A 17080-nucleotide genomic window follows, 5' to 3' on the forward strand; every position below is an offset into this window, starting at 1 on the left:
GTTCCGTTACGCGAGGGAGGAGAGTCCTTGTGATTTAAAGAAGTGCGCCGTGTATGGACTGGGAACAACTCTTCCGGCTTCACCGTTTGTGAAGCAAGCCCCTTTTAGTTAAATCGATTTAAATGCAAATAAAATGTTGCAATGAAACCATCTGTTGCTATGTAGAATTTTCGTTTCAGAGGCAATACGCTTGTGGCGCGTTATATGTGTTATATAATTATAAAATATGTTTGTGGTGCATTAATGTTCGTTTCCTTCATATTTTTCTTTAAACTACAAACTTGTGCAATCTATTAAGGATTTACCATTACGTCCCCAAACGTCACCGACTTTAAGCAATTGTTTTCAGAATTTATAGATTTGTTATCAATGGTCAATAATTAAAAGTTCTCTTCTGTAAAAGTTGTGGTTCGCTTGACATATTTTCGGATTGAAAGGACTCATAAACAATAATCCCTTGGGACAAATAACAGACGTAGGCTGATGCAGATGAGCGTTTGATTTTCATTTATGTACACCTTGCCTTTTCGATTAATATCAGCATTAGAGTTGATATAGTTAACATGATTGCATACGGATGTTATCAAATGTAAGTTTGAGATCATTATTCTTACTGGACTTGAAGATAAAGATAAAATTGTGCTGGATAAAAGCGAACGCGTTCTGTAGCTTTATTTACCTCGAGTTTTTCAATAACAAAACGCAAATACGTTATTCTAATGTCTCGACTGAGTTATTTCTTAGCATAGAAATGATCTGATATAAATGTAAAAGCAATCAACTTTAACACGCCGAGTGTTCTTCACACCACTTAATTCACGCACTTCATGCTCTCTATGACTAGCGCGGGCCGGTCGATATGGCGCAGGCGTAGCGTGCAGTTATGAACAACATTTGTTCAACTTTCACAACGTATTTTTTTCCGTTCCGACAGGGTTTTCATGTGCGTCATGCTGGTTCAGGTTTCTTATCAATCATTGACGTCTGTCTAGTTTCATTTACAATATACATGACCTATCTGCTGCCTATTCGAGAAATGCGTATCTAATTCTGCACTGAACATATCAATGTTGGCAGAAGACTAGTATGACTTACCAATGGATTGCGAAATTAAAATAATGTATTCGTCCTATACATACTGTGTCATTTAAGCAATCTTTTAATGGTTTTTGATATGTAAGACAACTGTACAATTGAATACAAATCAAGACATCAAAGCACCAACGTATGCAGGCAACGAATTTAGAAAACACACTTTTTTCGAACACATTCGAATTCGTACAACAATGGTCCATTGTTTGCAGGCGAATGCCGTTGGTTTTTATAATTGACACACACCACAATTAATACCATTATTGCTTCTAGAATTCTTTATTCTGCATATATCATTTATATGTTATCTTGCATAATCCCAATCAAGAAAATCAAGGTAAACAGAAGAAAGAAAAAAAGAAAACATAATGTTGCTATTGGTGTTTATCGCTGACATGTGACACCCACGTCCTCGCTGTGGGCACAGTTGCTCGTACCCACGACACTGTGCTGGCACTGCATTATGGAGTACTCACTTCCGGTACACGTGACGTCGTCAAGGAGAATGTTCTGCGACGATGAACCAGCCCCGTAATAAGCACTTCCCCGAGCAGCTGCCCCGGTTCTGAAAATTATTATATATTTTTGCACTATTTGTAATAGTTTTGTTTAATCTTATAACCGTATTTCTTTTCCTTTTAGAATTTCAGACGTACCGTACCTGTCATTCATTTTGTTTGTATTTCTCTACATACAGGTACAGGTTTCCGAGTTGTACCTTAACACAATATTAAAGTATATTGGCTTCAAAGTTATCATTTGGCGGAATTCGTGTAAGATAACACTTAAAGTATAATGCGTATTGAATATACAGTATTCGATTGATGAAACGAATGAACTTGTTATTGACACACTATGGTCCGGAATTAATTGTAGGTCATAAAACATTCGCAACATGCATTTCCATCATATACCATGTTTATAAATATATTATTTCGGGTATGATCTATAATTTTTCGCGTCAATTATCGGCAACAATATTCCTGAGCTCTAATTCAAAACAACTCGTTTTATAACAACTGTCGTCGTGTCTTAATAATCTCTAACGGATACCTGCTGAATCCCATCATGGCGCAGACAACACCCGCTTCAGCGGTCCCGAAGTTGTCATCACATACCGTACCCCACGTTGCACCATTATCGACCGAAATTTCAACTCTGCCTTCCAAGTTGGAACTTGAGCCGGTAAGTCGCACTTTTACTGACGCATCTAATAAAATATAAATTCGGATTATGTGAGTGATGATTAAAGTAAAAGCAGGAAGTATCAGGATATAAAGCTTTTATTGTATTAAAGTGCCTATTTATGGCAAGCACATACGCATTAGATACAGGTCATAACTGCAACTACCACAAACAAAAAAGAACGATACTCGGGTAATCGCAACTGAATTTGCCAATTCAAACGACGTCTTTGAAAAAGTTCGAAAACAATAAGAATTCGATTGGGAAAAATTCGGAACACAAATTAGGAACATTCCACAAACAATAGGATTTATTTTTAATACCCATAACATGGGAAATTGATTTTATCAATAATTTCTGTTCACGGACACGGAGTGGAGATTTGTAACATTGATATGTGACATCCACTTTTTTCGTCATTAATCTACAGCTGTCTACCAGACAAAGACATTCGCAAACAGAATACTTAAACTAAGAAATTATTAATAAAATGATTTCAAATTAAGTAGCATATTTCCAAAGTAATGTCCTGGACAACCTATATGCTCCGTACGCGTAACATATCAGTGCGAAACTCATACTACATATAACGGTTAAAATCTAATATCTGATGACATAACTCTTTTTTGATGCATTACTTTTTAAAGACAGTTTTATCATACCAAATGCGTATCCTAAGACACACTTTACAGAAGAATGACGTAAAGAGGTGATGACACTGATAAAGAGTAATATCAAGCTAAGCATTATGTAGTATAATATTCTTTAAACTCTTAACATTTGATTTTTTTACATTTCCGAATTTTACATCGATCGAGTTTAATGATACGAGATACAAGTATTTGAGTAAGAGACACCATTAAATAAACGGAAATTTTCAGATACGTCGACGGCCATTAATAAGTGGACGCTGACCACCCGCTCAAAGGTGCTGTTCCCATAATAACAGCGTTTTCTAAACGGGCGTTTTAAAAAAGTTAAAATTATGTGAGTTAATAAAAAGTTAAACAGCATATTGACAATTCAGAAAATTCGGAAAACGTAAATAAAAGGAGGACCATTCGACCGCCGAATTCTCGTGTAATCCATATAATATTGTTCTAGTCAAGTATTCTAAGGCTTTCATATGGATCTAGCATAGCATATTTTAAAATGAAGATTGACACTCCTTATTTGACATTTACCCGCCTGACATAAAACTCCAACGTCCTCGCTATGACCACAGTCACTGACGTCCACTCTGTTGTGCTGACAGTCCAGGATGGACGCCTCTGTTCCTGCACACTGGACATTGTCAAGATGGATAGGCTCCGTCTCAACACCTGGCCCGAACGCCGAAGCTCCTCTAGATAATGACCCATTCCTGTTAACAACATACAGCAATAATGAAATAAAGGCACAATTAAGTATTTAGTGTTTCCACTGTTTCCTGCTAGTACTGTACCAACTATTTATTGAAATTAGCAAAGCTGGGATCATGTCCCCTCCAGTTTACAACAACAACGTTTTAATATAAATTGGATTAATACGTTTTTAAATATTCTTTACATGAAGTTAAAAAAGAAACATTAAAAAAATCAAACGGAATATTGAAAAATAAAAATTACAAGCAAGTACTTCAACAAAACATAGTGTTAATATAAAAACAACAACAGATAAAACTTATTGACAGGGAACATCTGTTTGAAAAATTTAAGAACAGGATCACGAAAGAAAAAAAAGTGTTATTTACATTAAGATAAGTTATTGTAAACAAAGATAAAAAAATCATCGTATGTTTAGGAAATAATGGACAAAATAACTATCAACCAATGATACCCTGTTAAACGTCCACCCAATTGTTAACAGTAAAATGAACGTCATATAAACAACACTCTTTTTCCGTTGCAGTCTTGAAAAAAATCAGACATGAAACACCATCACTGGTGGAAAATATATTTACTGTAACTATCAGACACCTGCTCAGAATTGTGAGATATCAGAAATCTTAAACATAAAAATTAACGGAGACAGATAAAAAAAATACAGTTCTTCCGGATAGCAATTATAACAGAATAATTATTATTGGACTTCTCCTGATGTGCAGAATTTCCCTGTAAATGTATGATGTTTTCAGCACAACTCTATCGAACAAACAAGGAACGGCTATGAAAATACTATTTATGACTCTTGATTTGAGGTGCAAGGAAAATCTGTACTATTTTAGAAATTGATAGTCCGAGACATAAGTTTATATTTGTATTAGATCTATTATAAAAATATTGTTTGCGAACTTCTTAGTTTACAAACAAAGATCGACGATTCTTTCCCCGATGATAGATTTAAAAACGATAAATACCATACTTAGAGTAATGACAGAAAACCAAATGGAGTAGTATAAGTGCATGTTTAAGATGAGACAATGCTATTGATATAGAGAGAATAATCTATAAATGAACAAGTTAGAGTTAACTATAAAAGTGATTATTTGCAAAATATAATGGCTATATTGTGGTTGCTCTAGACCAAAAACTAACAAGAATGAAAATTTTATTTAAGATTGTAGTTTGACTTTTGATAATCCGTGACTACTAATAATCATTTAATATTGATTGAATTACTCTAAACTGTGATTTTTGTTTTGTTAATCTTACTACAAATGCCCTTCTTTGTGCTTCTGATAAGATTTGAACAAATAAACATGAACTTTTATGGAATACTTGACATTTTATACAATCTAAGCAAAGATAACCACTGAATGAGATACATACACACATTAAAAATAAAAAACAAAACATATTATTTTATTTTTCAATATTATGAATGAAAACAATGCCCACTTATCGATTATAATCAGCCAGTTGTCAAAAAAACCATATACTAATTTTGAGGAATAGTTTTAAATGTAGTAATAAACATTGTCATTTGATCTCTCACCAAGAACTATGTTGTGTTTTTTGAACAGTTTTGTGAATGTGGGACATAAAACGAATTCCTTGGATCGGAAGTGTACTGCAAACATTTCACGAACTGATCGAAGGCTTTTGACTATTTTCCGCTTATGTACTAAACCCAGATAAAGTTCAAAGTATTACTATTTGGAACACACCAATGACCAAACTTGTCATTTTAACTTGAGAAAGGAAGATGATTAAAGTTGATATGCATGCACAATTTTTATATGTGTTAAATTGTAATATATTGATTAAAATATGTTACAATAACACAAAATACGCAAGAATAATTATTCATTGAAGACGAATTTCATGAAATGCAGCGAAGACAAATTAGCGCCCCGAGACGATTGTGACAAAGATATTTCGTACATATTTTCCTACAATAACAGAAGCAATCGTCTTTTTATTAGGATCGGAGTTAGCGTTCGTGTGTCGTATGAATAGATATCGTTCCAGGAAATTAAAATGATGCGTAAAACTAAATTTAGATTCACATCGTACATGCATGATATACATGCTGGCAAATTCGACTGTACAGACATTTTCGATTTGAAAATTAAATAGCTGGCTTATTTCGCATTTGTCGACACATGTTCGTCTTAAGTTTTATTTTAATTTATATTGAAATATATGTAAAATAAGCTCTTTACGTAACAATTTTATATAAATTCATTAATGTTTAACAAAATCGTGCATATCCACTTTAAGTTCGTACAAAAAGTCAAGTCGCCAACGATTTTCCACACAAATTCTAATATAAAAAAAATATGCAAGGCAATAACATGTTTAATACAAAAACAAAACCACCTCAGCAAACTAGGAAAACTCACTATTAATTACTAATTCTATTATTTAATGTAAACTATTGTCATTTAAGCTAGGAACGTTTGTGGCTAATGAAACAAAATAAATCAAGAAATGGCACGAACACATTTTTAACGACGATTTTCTCGATGTATGAAGGGCTATTATTATGTACAATTCAACCCCTCATTAAAGCAGGCGGTTAAGATCAATATCCTTGAAACTTTGTAGAATCTTAAATAGACAACTTCAAGAAGTAAGAACTACTAGTTTTGACATCACTTCCTCCCGTTTCACCACATTCATCGTTGTTCTTGTTGTCTAGATACAGGTTTAGATTAGCTATAGATCTTTGCCACTTCTTGTTTCAATGCTTATGGTTTGTTTTAAAGTTCCACTATTTGTGATGTTTCTTATCTATCAATTTCAGCTTTTGAGTGACAAGACATTTATATTGCTTTTCTTGCGTTGCTTTGTTTTACTTTTATTCATTTTTTTTTATGTTCAATATTTATAGAGCTGTATTTTGTTTGCTAAAGTAACAAATTAAGGTAACGTTTATATGTTTGATATATCTTTATACGTGATGTATATGTGTATGCGTGTTTAAACTGATATGATTCGTAAATATATAGGGCTTTTTATGTAAAAAGCACGTCTTGTTCTAATATTTAAACATATGACATTGTTTTTATTGCACTAGTTGTACAAATTATTTATAATAAGATCAGCATATTCATAATATTATTATTTTAATTAATACATACTTGTACTAAATTTTTGTATAGCAATCTATTTACGTTATTTATTATTATAAGCTATTTTTGGGCGCTTTGTAGCTAAAATTAACTACGTCCTTTTAGTTTAAACATATTTATTTTAGCTCGATTGCATGAAAACTTTAAGCTTATTTTAAACGCTCTCGATTCCGTTTCCTGGGAATAGTACCAGTACTTGGTGTCTATGTAGCAAATCTAAATAACGCCCCACAATTGGGATCCACACCGTTACTTGTCGATCTCTAGGCAGACACAATATCCACTACGCCACGGTGACCTTTCGACTACTGTATGTTTCTTTCGATTAAGTCATTTTATTGATATTGGGATGTCTTTTATGTTGGAGCATTATTTAATGTTGCTTGTAAGTCAATAGCAATACAAAGATGATGTCGTATGCAATTCCTATTAAATATTACATTGTATATCTTACATCACTGAATTGGAACGGTCAATGCAAAACATTAATGTTAAATGTGCCAGCATTTCGTAACTTGATATTGTTGCTATTAATAAAAGAACAGTAGTCAAAAATGCACTACTGAATATCATTGAAGACTACCAGTCGTATGACATGACTCAATAACTGATGTATCAAATAATTACGATATAACTAATTTAGAACCTTACATACAAAGTCGATGGCAGTTTATATGCGTCATTTAAATATAACAAGTGATCATTTTTACTTCAATTTCAAGATTTAAAAGAATTATGGTAATTTATTCAATTTGAAATTTTGATGCATCATTATTATACTCTTACGGAGATAACAAATATTATTCCAGTTCAAGACGGCAAAAATATATCAAGTGCAATTTTCTTTGTTAATGCCCACTAGACTTCATTTAAAAAACAATACCAAATTAAATCATAAAACGATGAAAACTCTGAAGACCGACTTGGATCGGTCAATACAAAGCGTTAGAGATTTAAACAGGGTTAACCTTTCAATTAAACCTGTACATAGTGTCCCACCTGGGAAATCCGAGCATTCCACACACGACTTTCGCTTCATTCTGGCCGAAGCTGTCATCACAAATCGTACCCCAGCGTCCGTTCAGGAAGACTTCCACACGTCCTTGGTAATTGTTGTCGGTTCCAGATAGGTACACCTGCCCCTCTTAAGAATATGTAGGAGCGATGAATATGCGTACACATTATTTTGTATCTGAAGATATCACTTATAAATAAGGTGGTAAAATATAACAATGCATCGTCAACTTCGGTTATTGGTTAGTTCTAATGATTAACTTGCTCTAATGATGAATGAAAGCTGCCTTATCTATTTGTTTTATGAATTGGCGTCAATACATACATAAATATATACATGTTTATTTGATAAACACGTGATGATCTGAAACTTAACCAAAGACATCAGATGATTGAAAATTTCCCACCTGAGGCGCATATGACGCTTGCGTCTTCGTTATGCGAACAATCTGTGGAGCCAAGTGGACTATGACTGCATTCTAGAATTGAGCCCTCTGTGCCAATACAGTCCAAGTCATCTAGTACTATTGGAAGCGAAGATTGGGCCTGACCGAAATAGGACTTGTCTTTCGCAATAGCACCTGTCCTGTGACGAAAATAGCGCTCGATATGATATCGATATATCTTATCTGATCTTTCCTCCAAATGTCATTTTCAAAAGGTAAATAAATCCATGATACCAAAACATGACTTACACAACTCTCAAATAACACTCTGCCAGTGTCTATGTACTTGCGATTGATTGATGTAGACCAACATGTACTGAAACTAAATCAATTAAGAAGTATTACATTATTTATGAGTATTAAGATACCTTTGAAAACCAAGCATGGAACAAATGATGTTGGCCTCTTCAGGTCCGAAACGGTCGTCACATATTGTCCCCCACGAACCACCGTTCAGAGAAACCTCAACGCGACCTTTACTCGTGGAGTTTCCACCAGTAAGACGAACGCTTGCAGCTGAAGGTGCAAAAGGATCACGATGCGTCGACGTATTTTGCTGTTTTAAGCTCTAAATACGTAGTGTCTTCTGAAGGCATCAGTGTACAAATATTCGACAATGACTTCTCAATCGTTGACATGTTTCGGGAGAGGTCGTCAATACGGATAAATTTAATCCCATACCCAATTTATATGTTTATTTTTAATGTGTTATGCCTTAATAAATATATTTCAAATAACATATGAAGACGACTATACACAAATCGACAATAAACTCGATTGCCATACAACAACGTTCATATTTTAACAAAATAGTATAACCAAAATAGTTTATAAATCATGATATCGTGATATATAAAAACGTATTTTGTTGACATAATTACATCCGCTGCAAGATTTTCCGTTAGTCTGGAGAGTGTACCCCTGTTGGCAAACGCACGTCCTGCTGTTTCCAGCCAGTGGAAGACATATATGATCACATCCGCCATTACCATCAACACAGGCGTTGTTACCTTGGTAAAATAAATATAAATATATACATGCACTTAAAACGAAGTCGCTTGCGCAAATTACCAAAAGGCTGTGACGAATTACGCTATGGCTTTGCGCAAGACCAAGAAGAACTCACTAAGATCGAATTGATTTTAATATATTTCGCTCTGTTAACATCAACTATTTGAACGTCAACTCGTTTCTAAATATAATTTCATAGAATAAACAGAGATGAAAAGCTCATTATATTCTTCATTTGCAAAACAAATAAAAACAACAACTAAAAACGTTCGTTGTAATCACCAAAAACATCATAGAAAAGTTTCAAATAAATAAGACCAGATAACGTCTGGAACATTTAATCATAATCAAACATAGCGTTTACTATATTGTATATGTAATGTTTTCAATGAAATCCAATGTCAATTCGTCACAGCATTTTTACGATGCTTACTCGCGCTAAACACCATATACGAAGTCATGTGTATTCAAAGTGTCAAGAAAATTCAGTGTCTACTGTGATTTTATTCTTGATAAATGCCACTTGTCAATTGACCTCATTTTTGTGACACTATATAATGTATTTGTATGTAGTTAAAGCGGACAGGCGGACGGATTAACAGATGATAAAAGAAGCGGATTAATAAACAAACGTATGGCAAACCCAAAACGTTTTGCATACAATTTTACATGCTAATTTTTAAGCACTGCTTTGTAAAACAATATAAGGTTTGGTAATGTTTTAGATTACAAGAAATTTGATTTTGGACCTCTGATTTAAAAAGCACAGTTCTCACATTTGTCTTCATAAGCATATACTGTTTCATCATGTATCTTCAGCACTTCTTAAGCAAGTAAAGGATCCATTTTAATCTTATGTACTTGTCTGATGTATGATTATATATTATTTATTTCTTAATGGGGGGGGGGGGGGTAAAGCAAACAGATGGGTGGATGAGAAGAAAAACGCAAATTACGAACAGAACACCTAAAGTTCAGTGGGTTTCATAGCAATATGTTATCTTTGAACTATAGTGTAACAGGTGGTGCATCATTCTCTTACATTGCTATTTCAGTATACACAGTATCAACAGGCCTTTTAAGAAATTGAAGAATCCAGTCTTGCGGACGTAAGGAGTTACGAAAAAACAAACAGACGGATGAACATGTATAATAGAATGTTAACTATATGCGCCTTCGGGAAACAATTGATTGACGTAAAACATGTTTGATGTTAAAACTGCTCATGATCCACCTGTGTTTGACTGAGGGCCGGTGTATGCATGGATGTCATTCAGACGGCCGAAAGCTGGTTTGCCGAAAGGCACAGCCGTACCACCGGATTTTGGCAATGTCATCACAGAACTGAAGTAAATCAGTATACACATGTAATTATAATCACACTAACTGTAAGTTTGCTCTTGTAATTGTAGTATATCTCGCAAACTCGTAAGCGTATAATAAATAATGCAGGCAAACAAAACATAGTGCAAAATTGCACTGTTTAAACATATTGTTTATAACTATACCATAGTATTCAATATAAGTAAAGCAATTTACTTTCGGTTCCAGTCTGTATAGTAAAGTGCATGGTCATCAACTGCAAGACCAAAGTAATGCGATGTACTTCCGCCATTCGACAAAGTTAGTCGATTGCTGCCATCGAGGTTCATTTTCTCTATTTGGGCAGTTCCGGCATCGGCCCAGTAAATGACAGCATCTTCAAACACAAATAATGGTTGAGTAAAACATACAGATTACTAGGCTACCGTTAAATACAGAATGTTATAGAGTCTTTAAGTAAAGATTATCAGTTCACATTAGCTCGTCGATTAATAAACATGTTCGTATTTGTGAATTTAAAGGGGCCTTTTCACATATTTTTGCATGTTTTGAAGTTTGTCATTATATGCTTTATATTTATAATTGTAAACATTGGAACTAAAAAGCTCCAGTGAAAGGTCGAGAATAAAATTTAAAAAGAAAAAAAGTAACCCACAACTGGGTTCGAACCACTTACCCCTGGATTCCTGGAGTAAAAGTATAAACCATTTAGACCACTCGGCCATCCGCGCTCACGCAATGTAGCAAGTATTTTATGCTTTATATAAGCAATCCTCGTATTTTCACAAAATATAGCGACAACAACAGAACTCTCCAAAATATTCAATCGTTTTGCGTTGCAATGCTTTATAACTTTCAGTTTTTTAAATCGTCAAAAGATGCATATAATGGATATTTTAGAGCATGGTTAATGTTCAGTATTACTATTTCCTCACAAATATCATAACTAAAACGAAAATTTGCGAATTTGAAACAACTTTTTGTAATTATGTCAATTTACCAAAACGTGAAAAGGCCCCTTTAAAACTATTGTTTTTATCCAGCCAGCTTCATCTTTTCTGTCTATAATAAATTGGATGACACAAAACACAACGATCATCAAATGATGTCAACATAAATAACAAAATGACATCACTATTATTAACGCGATATGTAATGGCTACAAAGTTTAAATATAACAAGGGGTTGTTTTGATGGGATATAAGTTTTTAATAAGTAATAAGCATTGTTGATTTCGTAAAGTTGATCATCTACGGATATACTTTTTAAGTTGCATACATAAAGATTTCTAAATTGTGATCGTTAGTGGATGCATATATCCAGACCAGACAGGATACAGAACATATTATTTGAATAATGTCTTTTATACCGGAAATCTCGTTAATGCAAATATTTACCCGTTGGATCTAATGCGACAGCGTTCGGAAGTTGTAGTCCAGAATCAACAAGTATCCGTCTATTTGTCCCATCGTAGTTTGAAACCTCAATCTTTGGATGTGATCCCCAATCGGTCCAATACATTTTCCTAGCGAACATTAACGCAGACAAATAGTAAGACAAAAAAAGATGATGTTTGGCTTGTTATATTTGCCTTTATATAATACTTGTTTTTATAATTACATGTTGTTTTTTTCTTATGGTTGAATACATGTTCTTTGAGTTTGCCTTTTCGTTAATTATTGTGAGCATTCTTCGTATATCTCATCAATGGCGTCCCCACACATTCACTGATTTAAATCAAAAGTTATGGTCTGAGGAGGACTGAATTATTTTCTAAACAAACTTCATTTCAAACGTTCTAATATAATAATTTTAAACTTGACAATTTTAACATTATTTTAACACCACACATTCAAAATATGTTATTCGATGTTTCTATTTGATAAAATGCGTTACAAGCGTTGCCAGTAAATTTGTTCGTTCAATACCGAGAAGGTGTTCACATTTGAGATGAACCAGTTTATTCATCACATCCGTTGAATAAGTCTTTAAACAAAGACACATAATGAATGCAGGTACAAAGATAGGTCTAGAACGATTCATTTGCAAATATTTATTAAAAGAATTCCAGTCACACTTGGGCGAAAAATGAAAATATTACTTGCAATCAAGCATAGCGCAAATTCCAAAGGTGCATAAAGAAACGGCACGTTTTGAACTTTCATGTAAGCGTCTTTTTCAGATAGCGTGCAATGCGTTATATTTTCTACTGAGTAATGCGTTCCGAGTCGTCCGCTTTCAATACGATATCCGCTTAGATAATTTATACTCACCTTTTGACCAAAGCCTGTCTAACTTGAACAACAAAGTCAAAATAAAGTAGTTCTCGTTGCTTATACCATAGGGTATGATTTGTAATAAAAAACGCAGCTAAAACAGCAATAAATATGTTTACTGATATTGCGCTCGGCATTCTTTGTAATGACATGGGTAAGCAGACTTTGGAATAGTTTTAACTCCCCACACATATAACAAAATTCATAAATCAATTCTAAAAAAAACAAATTGCCTAACGGTTGCATATAGCGGCGCGGTCACGCGATTTTTTCACAGTAAGATCGTGCCAACCTTTGCTTTACATCCAATGTGATGGCCCTAGGTTGGTCCAGACCGCTGTCAATTATAACAGTTTCTTTTCTTGTGTCGATATTTAGGACAGCAATCACATCAGTGCCGGTGTCAGTGTAGAACAGCAGCCGTGATTCAGGGTCGATAGCTAGACCGTCCGCAGTTGAACCTGTGGAGGACATAACAAGAGAACAACCAACTTGTATACTGTTTTAACAACATGATGCCAAACGTAATAAAACATCGAGTAAATAAACAACATGAACAAACAACTAATTATATGGATCTTGTGGAAAATAAAGCAAAAAAACCAACTATGTGCAATTGCGTAACTTGATAATCAGAACTAGAGTTGAGCACACGAATGTATACACATAACCACTAATACTTCGTACTGCTAGACAATGACTCAATTATTGTGGTTCCGGCTCCGCCGACGTGTCCTCGAACGATGAGCTTGCTTAAGACGTCCGTCCAGTAAACGTTCTGGTGGACATAGTCGTAGTCTATAGCCACTGGGTTTGTAACGACGGGATTCAATGACTCGATCAGAACATAACTTTGTGTCGCCAGGTCCATTCTAAACACCGCACTGTTTCGGCTGTCGACGAATAGTAAGAAGGATTGCGTCAATGATCCTGTTTGATAGAATACATTAGTGGCCATGATTGTATCGGAATTACACCCATATTGTTAGCAAATAATGCTAACCAAATATGTTTGATATTATACATACATCAGAAAGCGAATTTTATTACACCTAGTAAAGAAGTTATGGTGTTTGAGTGTTGTTAGTCTATTACATGCAATCTTAATGCACGGGGAATTAAATATATTAATAAATAATGGTCTGTAGTAGGCGTAGTCAGAACGTTATATTTCTGTTAAAAGTATCTTCTATTTCGAGCGTATGCAACACGGTATTTCTAATCGTACCGAGTGTACAAAGGTTCTCATTGCAGTTGTCAACGGAACAACACTGTTGGCAATCGGATTTCTCTCTCTTGGTTATCGACCTTCCAACTATTGGTAACCCGAGATTAACTGCGCAAATCTTCGATAAAACATAAAATACAGCTTAATACATGAAGAGTTTATCTCTTTAGAAAATATTGCAAAAGCAAACAAACTACTTCAAAGAATAATTATATTAATAATGTAAATAATAAATAAACATTAAATATCCTTTATTTGAACTAGTTAAATGCTTGAATATTTAGTAGGTCGCGAAAAACAACAAACACAACTCATAAAATGATACAAACCTAACATATATCACGCGCGCGATAGAACCATCATACTTTTTAATGTAACACTGACATTTTAACTCGTTCACAGTTTTCGTAAACGAGACACAACTATAAATCGCACACTGAAAAGCTTAGTGGAGAGAAAGATTATTATGAAATAACGTAATAACGTACAAAAATAATCAGGCGAGTTTTGTTACCGTTTACAACTATTACACAATAAAGAAAGTTCATCAAACAATTGAAGTCAATTCAAAAGAAGCAAACACATTCAACCGTGGTTTTACCAAAGATTTATCAAACATGATCTGCAGTGTGACGGTTGGTCTTTTCTTATATATAGTTCACCTGTGTGTCCATGCAGCCCATGTCATAGGTGACCGTGCCAGATTGAGTTGTCCTGCTTCTTTGGAAGCACGACTAAAGCAGAAGTTTCAAAAATTAATCTTTGCCGTAAGTAAATATGACTGAAGTGAATGTATAATGTTACTAAGTGACAAATGTTCTTAGCACACAATTGCAATCGTTTTTTTCCCGACAATCGGCTCACAAATTGAGATACCTTTCAAACAATTGAACATGAAATTAATTTTACATGCGAGATCCTCTCAAAATGTGCTGCATTTTATTAGAATTTTGATTGATTATGATTCATAACGAAAACTGAACAAAAAAAAACAAAAACTGTTATATCGTTTTGCTTCAATGTTCGAAATCAACGATGTATAATGCAAAGATTCCGCTAATTGACCATTGTACATGGAAAACAAAAGACCTACAACCTGACCCGGAGAACATAGTTGTGTACTTCTGCACGCGTTAGGGTCCGCTACTCCTGTACAGTGCGAACACACCAAACAATCCGCTGCAAAGTAATTTGACTTAAGAGACATTACAATTATGAAATGAGTTCATTTATGCTTTTTGAAAATGAAATATGTGTTTGAACTGAATGGTATTTATAAATATATTTGATTAATACAAAAGTCAAACTTAAAGGTGTGCTGAACTAACGTATATTTAAGAAATAAGTATGTGAATGCGAGTCCCCTTGTTTGGTTTGGCCATGCTTAGAATCGCATGTGAAGATGTAAAATGTATGTGCCCAAATCTCGCTTACATTCGGTAAATTTGTTATATAGCCTTAAGTTGTGACTGCATGTTAACCATGTTACCTGCTTCCGCCCAAATGTTAAATATGTCTCTTCTCTGTAGAATGTACTTACCGCTATACGGTATCAATACGACGTTAAACAACACAAAAGCAGTGACTGAAAAAGTATTGAAAGCATTATGTTGGTTACACGTGATCAAAAACGACCTCAAAGCATGCTACCCCATAAGCTGTATCTTTCTTCTTTAAACCATACTTACTGTTTGCTTACTTCGTTTAATTTTATTTAAATAATTTCAAGCATAAAACAAACATTTATTTTTAAAAATCCTTAACAATACATACACATTTATACAATATTTCATGAAGTATATAATTTGACTCAAATCATTATCTAGCAAACGACAGACTTACCGCTGCGCATAAAAGCCATTTCGGCAAAAACTGATAACTCGTTCAGTGGAAATTGCCTGTCCTTAATTGTTCTGCCCAGTGTTCTTCCTTTAAATACTAGTTGATGACCACGTGAGGTCAATGTGACATCTTAATTAAGCTTGTTTACAATTACAGAGGATGAAGTCGAGCACGTAGAATTGTAAACACAGTCCATGTCTGTTACTTAAAATGGAAAAGATGGAAAACTGACAAGAAAACAAATGCTGTCTTCCAACAAAACCTTAACACTTATCTGTATGGCATTATAACCTCTCTCTTCAAGGAGCGTTAAGTTCTCAAGTGCAAGTAAAGCAATTTATCATACAACCATCTTAAAACAAAACCCATGAATTTAATTGCATGCATGCATCTCAGCATTCCTGTCTTATAAACTTACTAGACACACGATAGAACGAACTGTGAATTATAGCTTCAACTCCCAGCTGTTAGGTTGTTACTGACAGATTTTCAGTTGTTGGCGTCGTCTTGTGTTTTAGGGGGGGGACCTCAGAGTACAATCACATAAACCCAACCTGGTTGTTATGGTGACCACCAACCTTACTCAAATGGCTCATGACACGTTGATTGCAAATGGTCGCCATTGCGAGAAGCGCATGAACAAACCACTGTGCTTAATTTAATGTCAAAATCGACTGCATTATGAATCATTGTCGTTTTTCCCACCTTTAATGTAAACTATGTCGAAACGTAAAATAAGTGCATGGTCTTGATACCAACGCCTACTTTACAAAATATAAAGTATGTTATATTTAAACAGACTATCGTTTAAAGCTTTGAAGTAATCTTAAAACGTTTGAGCATTTCTTTTTTTATTTTGAGTATATTCAATGTGTTTGGTATTTTTTTATGTCAGAATTGTATTCAGCAACTCGTGACGTGTTCGAAGTATCATTTTGTTTACTTTTAAATTCTAAGTGCAAACTTTTGTTCATGTCATGTCTACTAGTTATATGAATGTTATAATAGTACTTTATCCCCATCATGATACACATATGTTTGGGATTGGCATTTATTGACACGAGCATGTTAACTTATTCACCTGTGTGAATTTAAATTGTAGATAAAAACGTAGAGACAGAGATAGTTTTAGGCTAGTGCAATAGTTTACTTGAATTTTTTATAC

At 34.2% G+C, this 17080-nt stretch overlaps 1 protein-coding gene across 2 annotated transcripts; it reads right to left on the bottom strand.

Annotated features, from left to right (window-relative positions):
* Positions 1-1352: 1352 nt before the first annotated feature.
* Positions 1353-16116, bottom strand: LOC127846399 (scavenger receptor cysteine-rich type 1 protein M130-like). 2 transcript variants are annotated; one of them, XM_052377618.1, is made up of 17 exons: positions 15916-16115; positions 15614-15658; positions 15170-15252; positions 14736-14807; positions 14074-14191; positions 13533-13775; positions 13138-13306; positions 11967-12094; positions 10786-10945; positions 10481-10590; positions 9117-9245; positions 8604-8751; positions 8197-8375; positions 7775-7919; positions 3462-3640; positions 2146-2302; positions 1353-1657 (listed from the first exon to the last, which is right to left on the bottom strand). In XM_052377618.1, the coding sequence occupies exons 1-17, from the start codon at positions 15932-15934 to the stop codon at positions 1477-1479; spliced, it is 2265 nt and encodes a 754-aa protein (XP_052233578.1). In that variant the 5' UTR covers positions 15935-16115; the 3' UTR covers positions 1353-1476. The 2 variants fall into 2 exon arrangements, with proteins under 2 accessions (XP_052233578.1, XP_052233588.1); XM_052377628.1 differs by lacking the exon at positions 15614-15658 and having other exon boundaries at positions 15916-16116.
* Between the last annotated feature and the right edge of the window lie 964 nt (positions 16117-17080).

This window comes from Dreissena polymorpha, chromosome 1 (genome assembly GCF_020536995.1).
Source record: "Dreissena polymorpha isolate Duluth1 chromosome 1, UMN_Dpol_1.0, whole genome shotgun sequence".
Lineage (NCBI taxonomy): Eukaryota > Metazoa > Mollusca > Bivalvia > Myida > Dreissenidae > Dreissena > Dreissena polymorpha.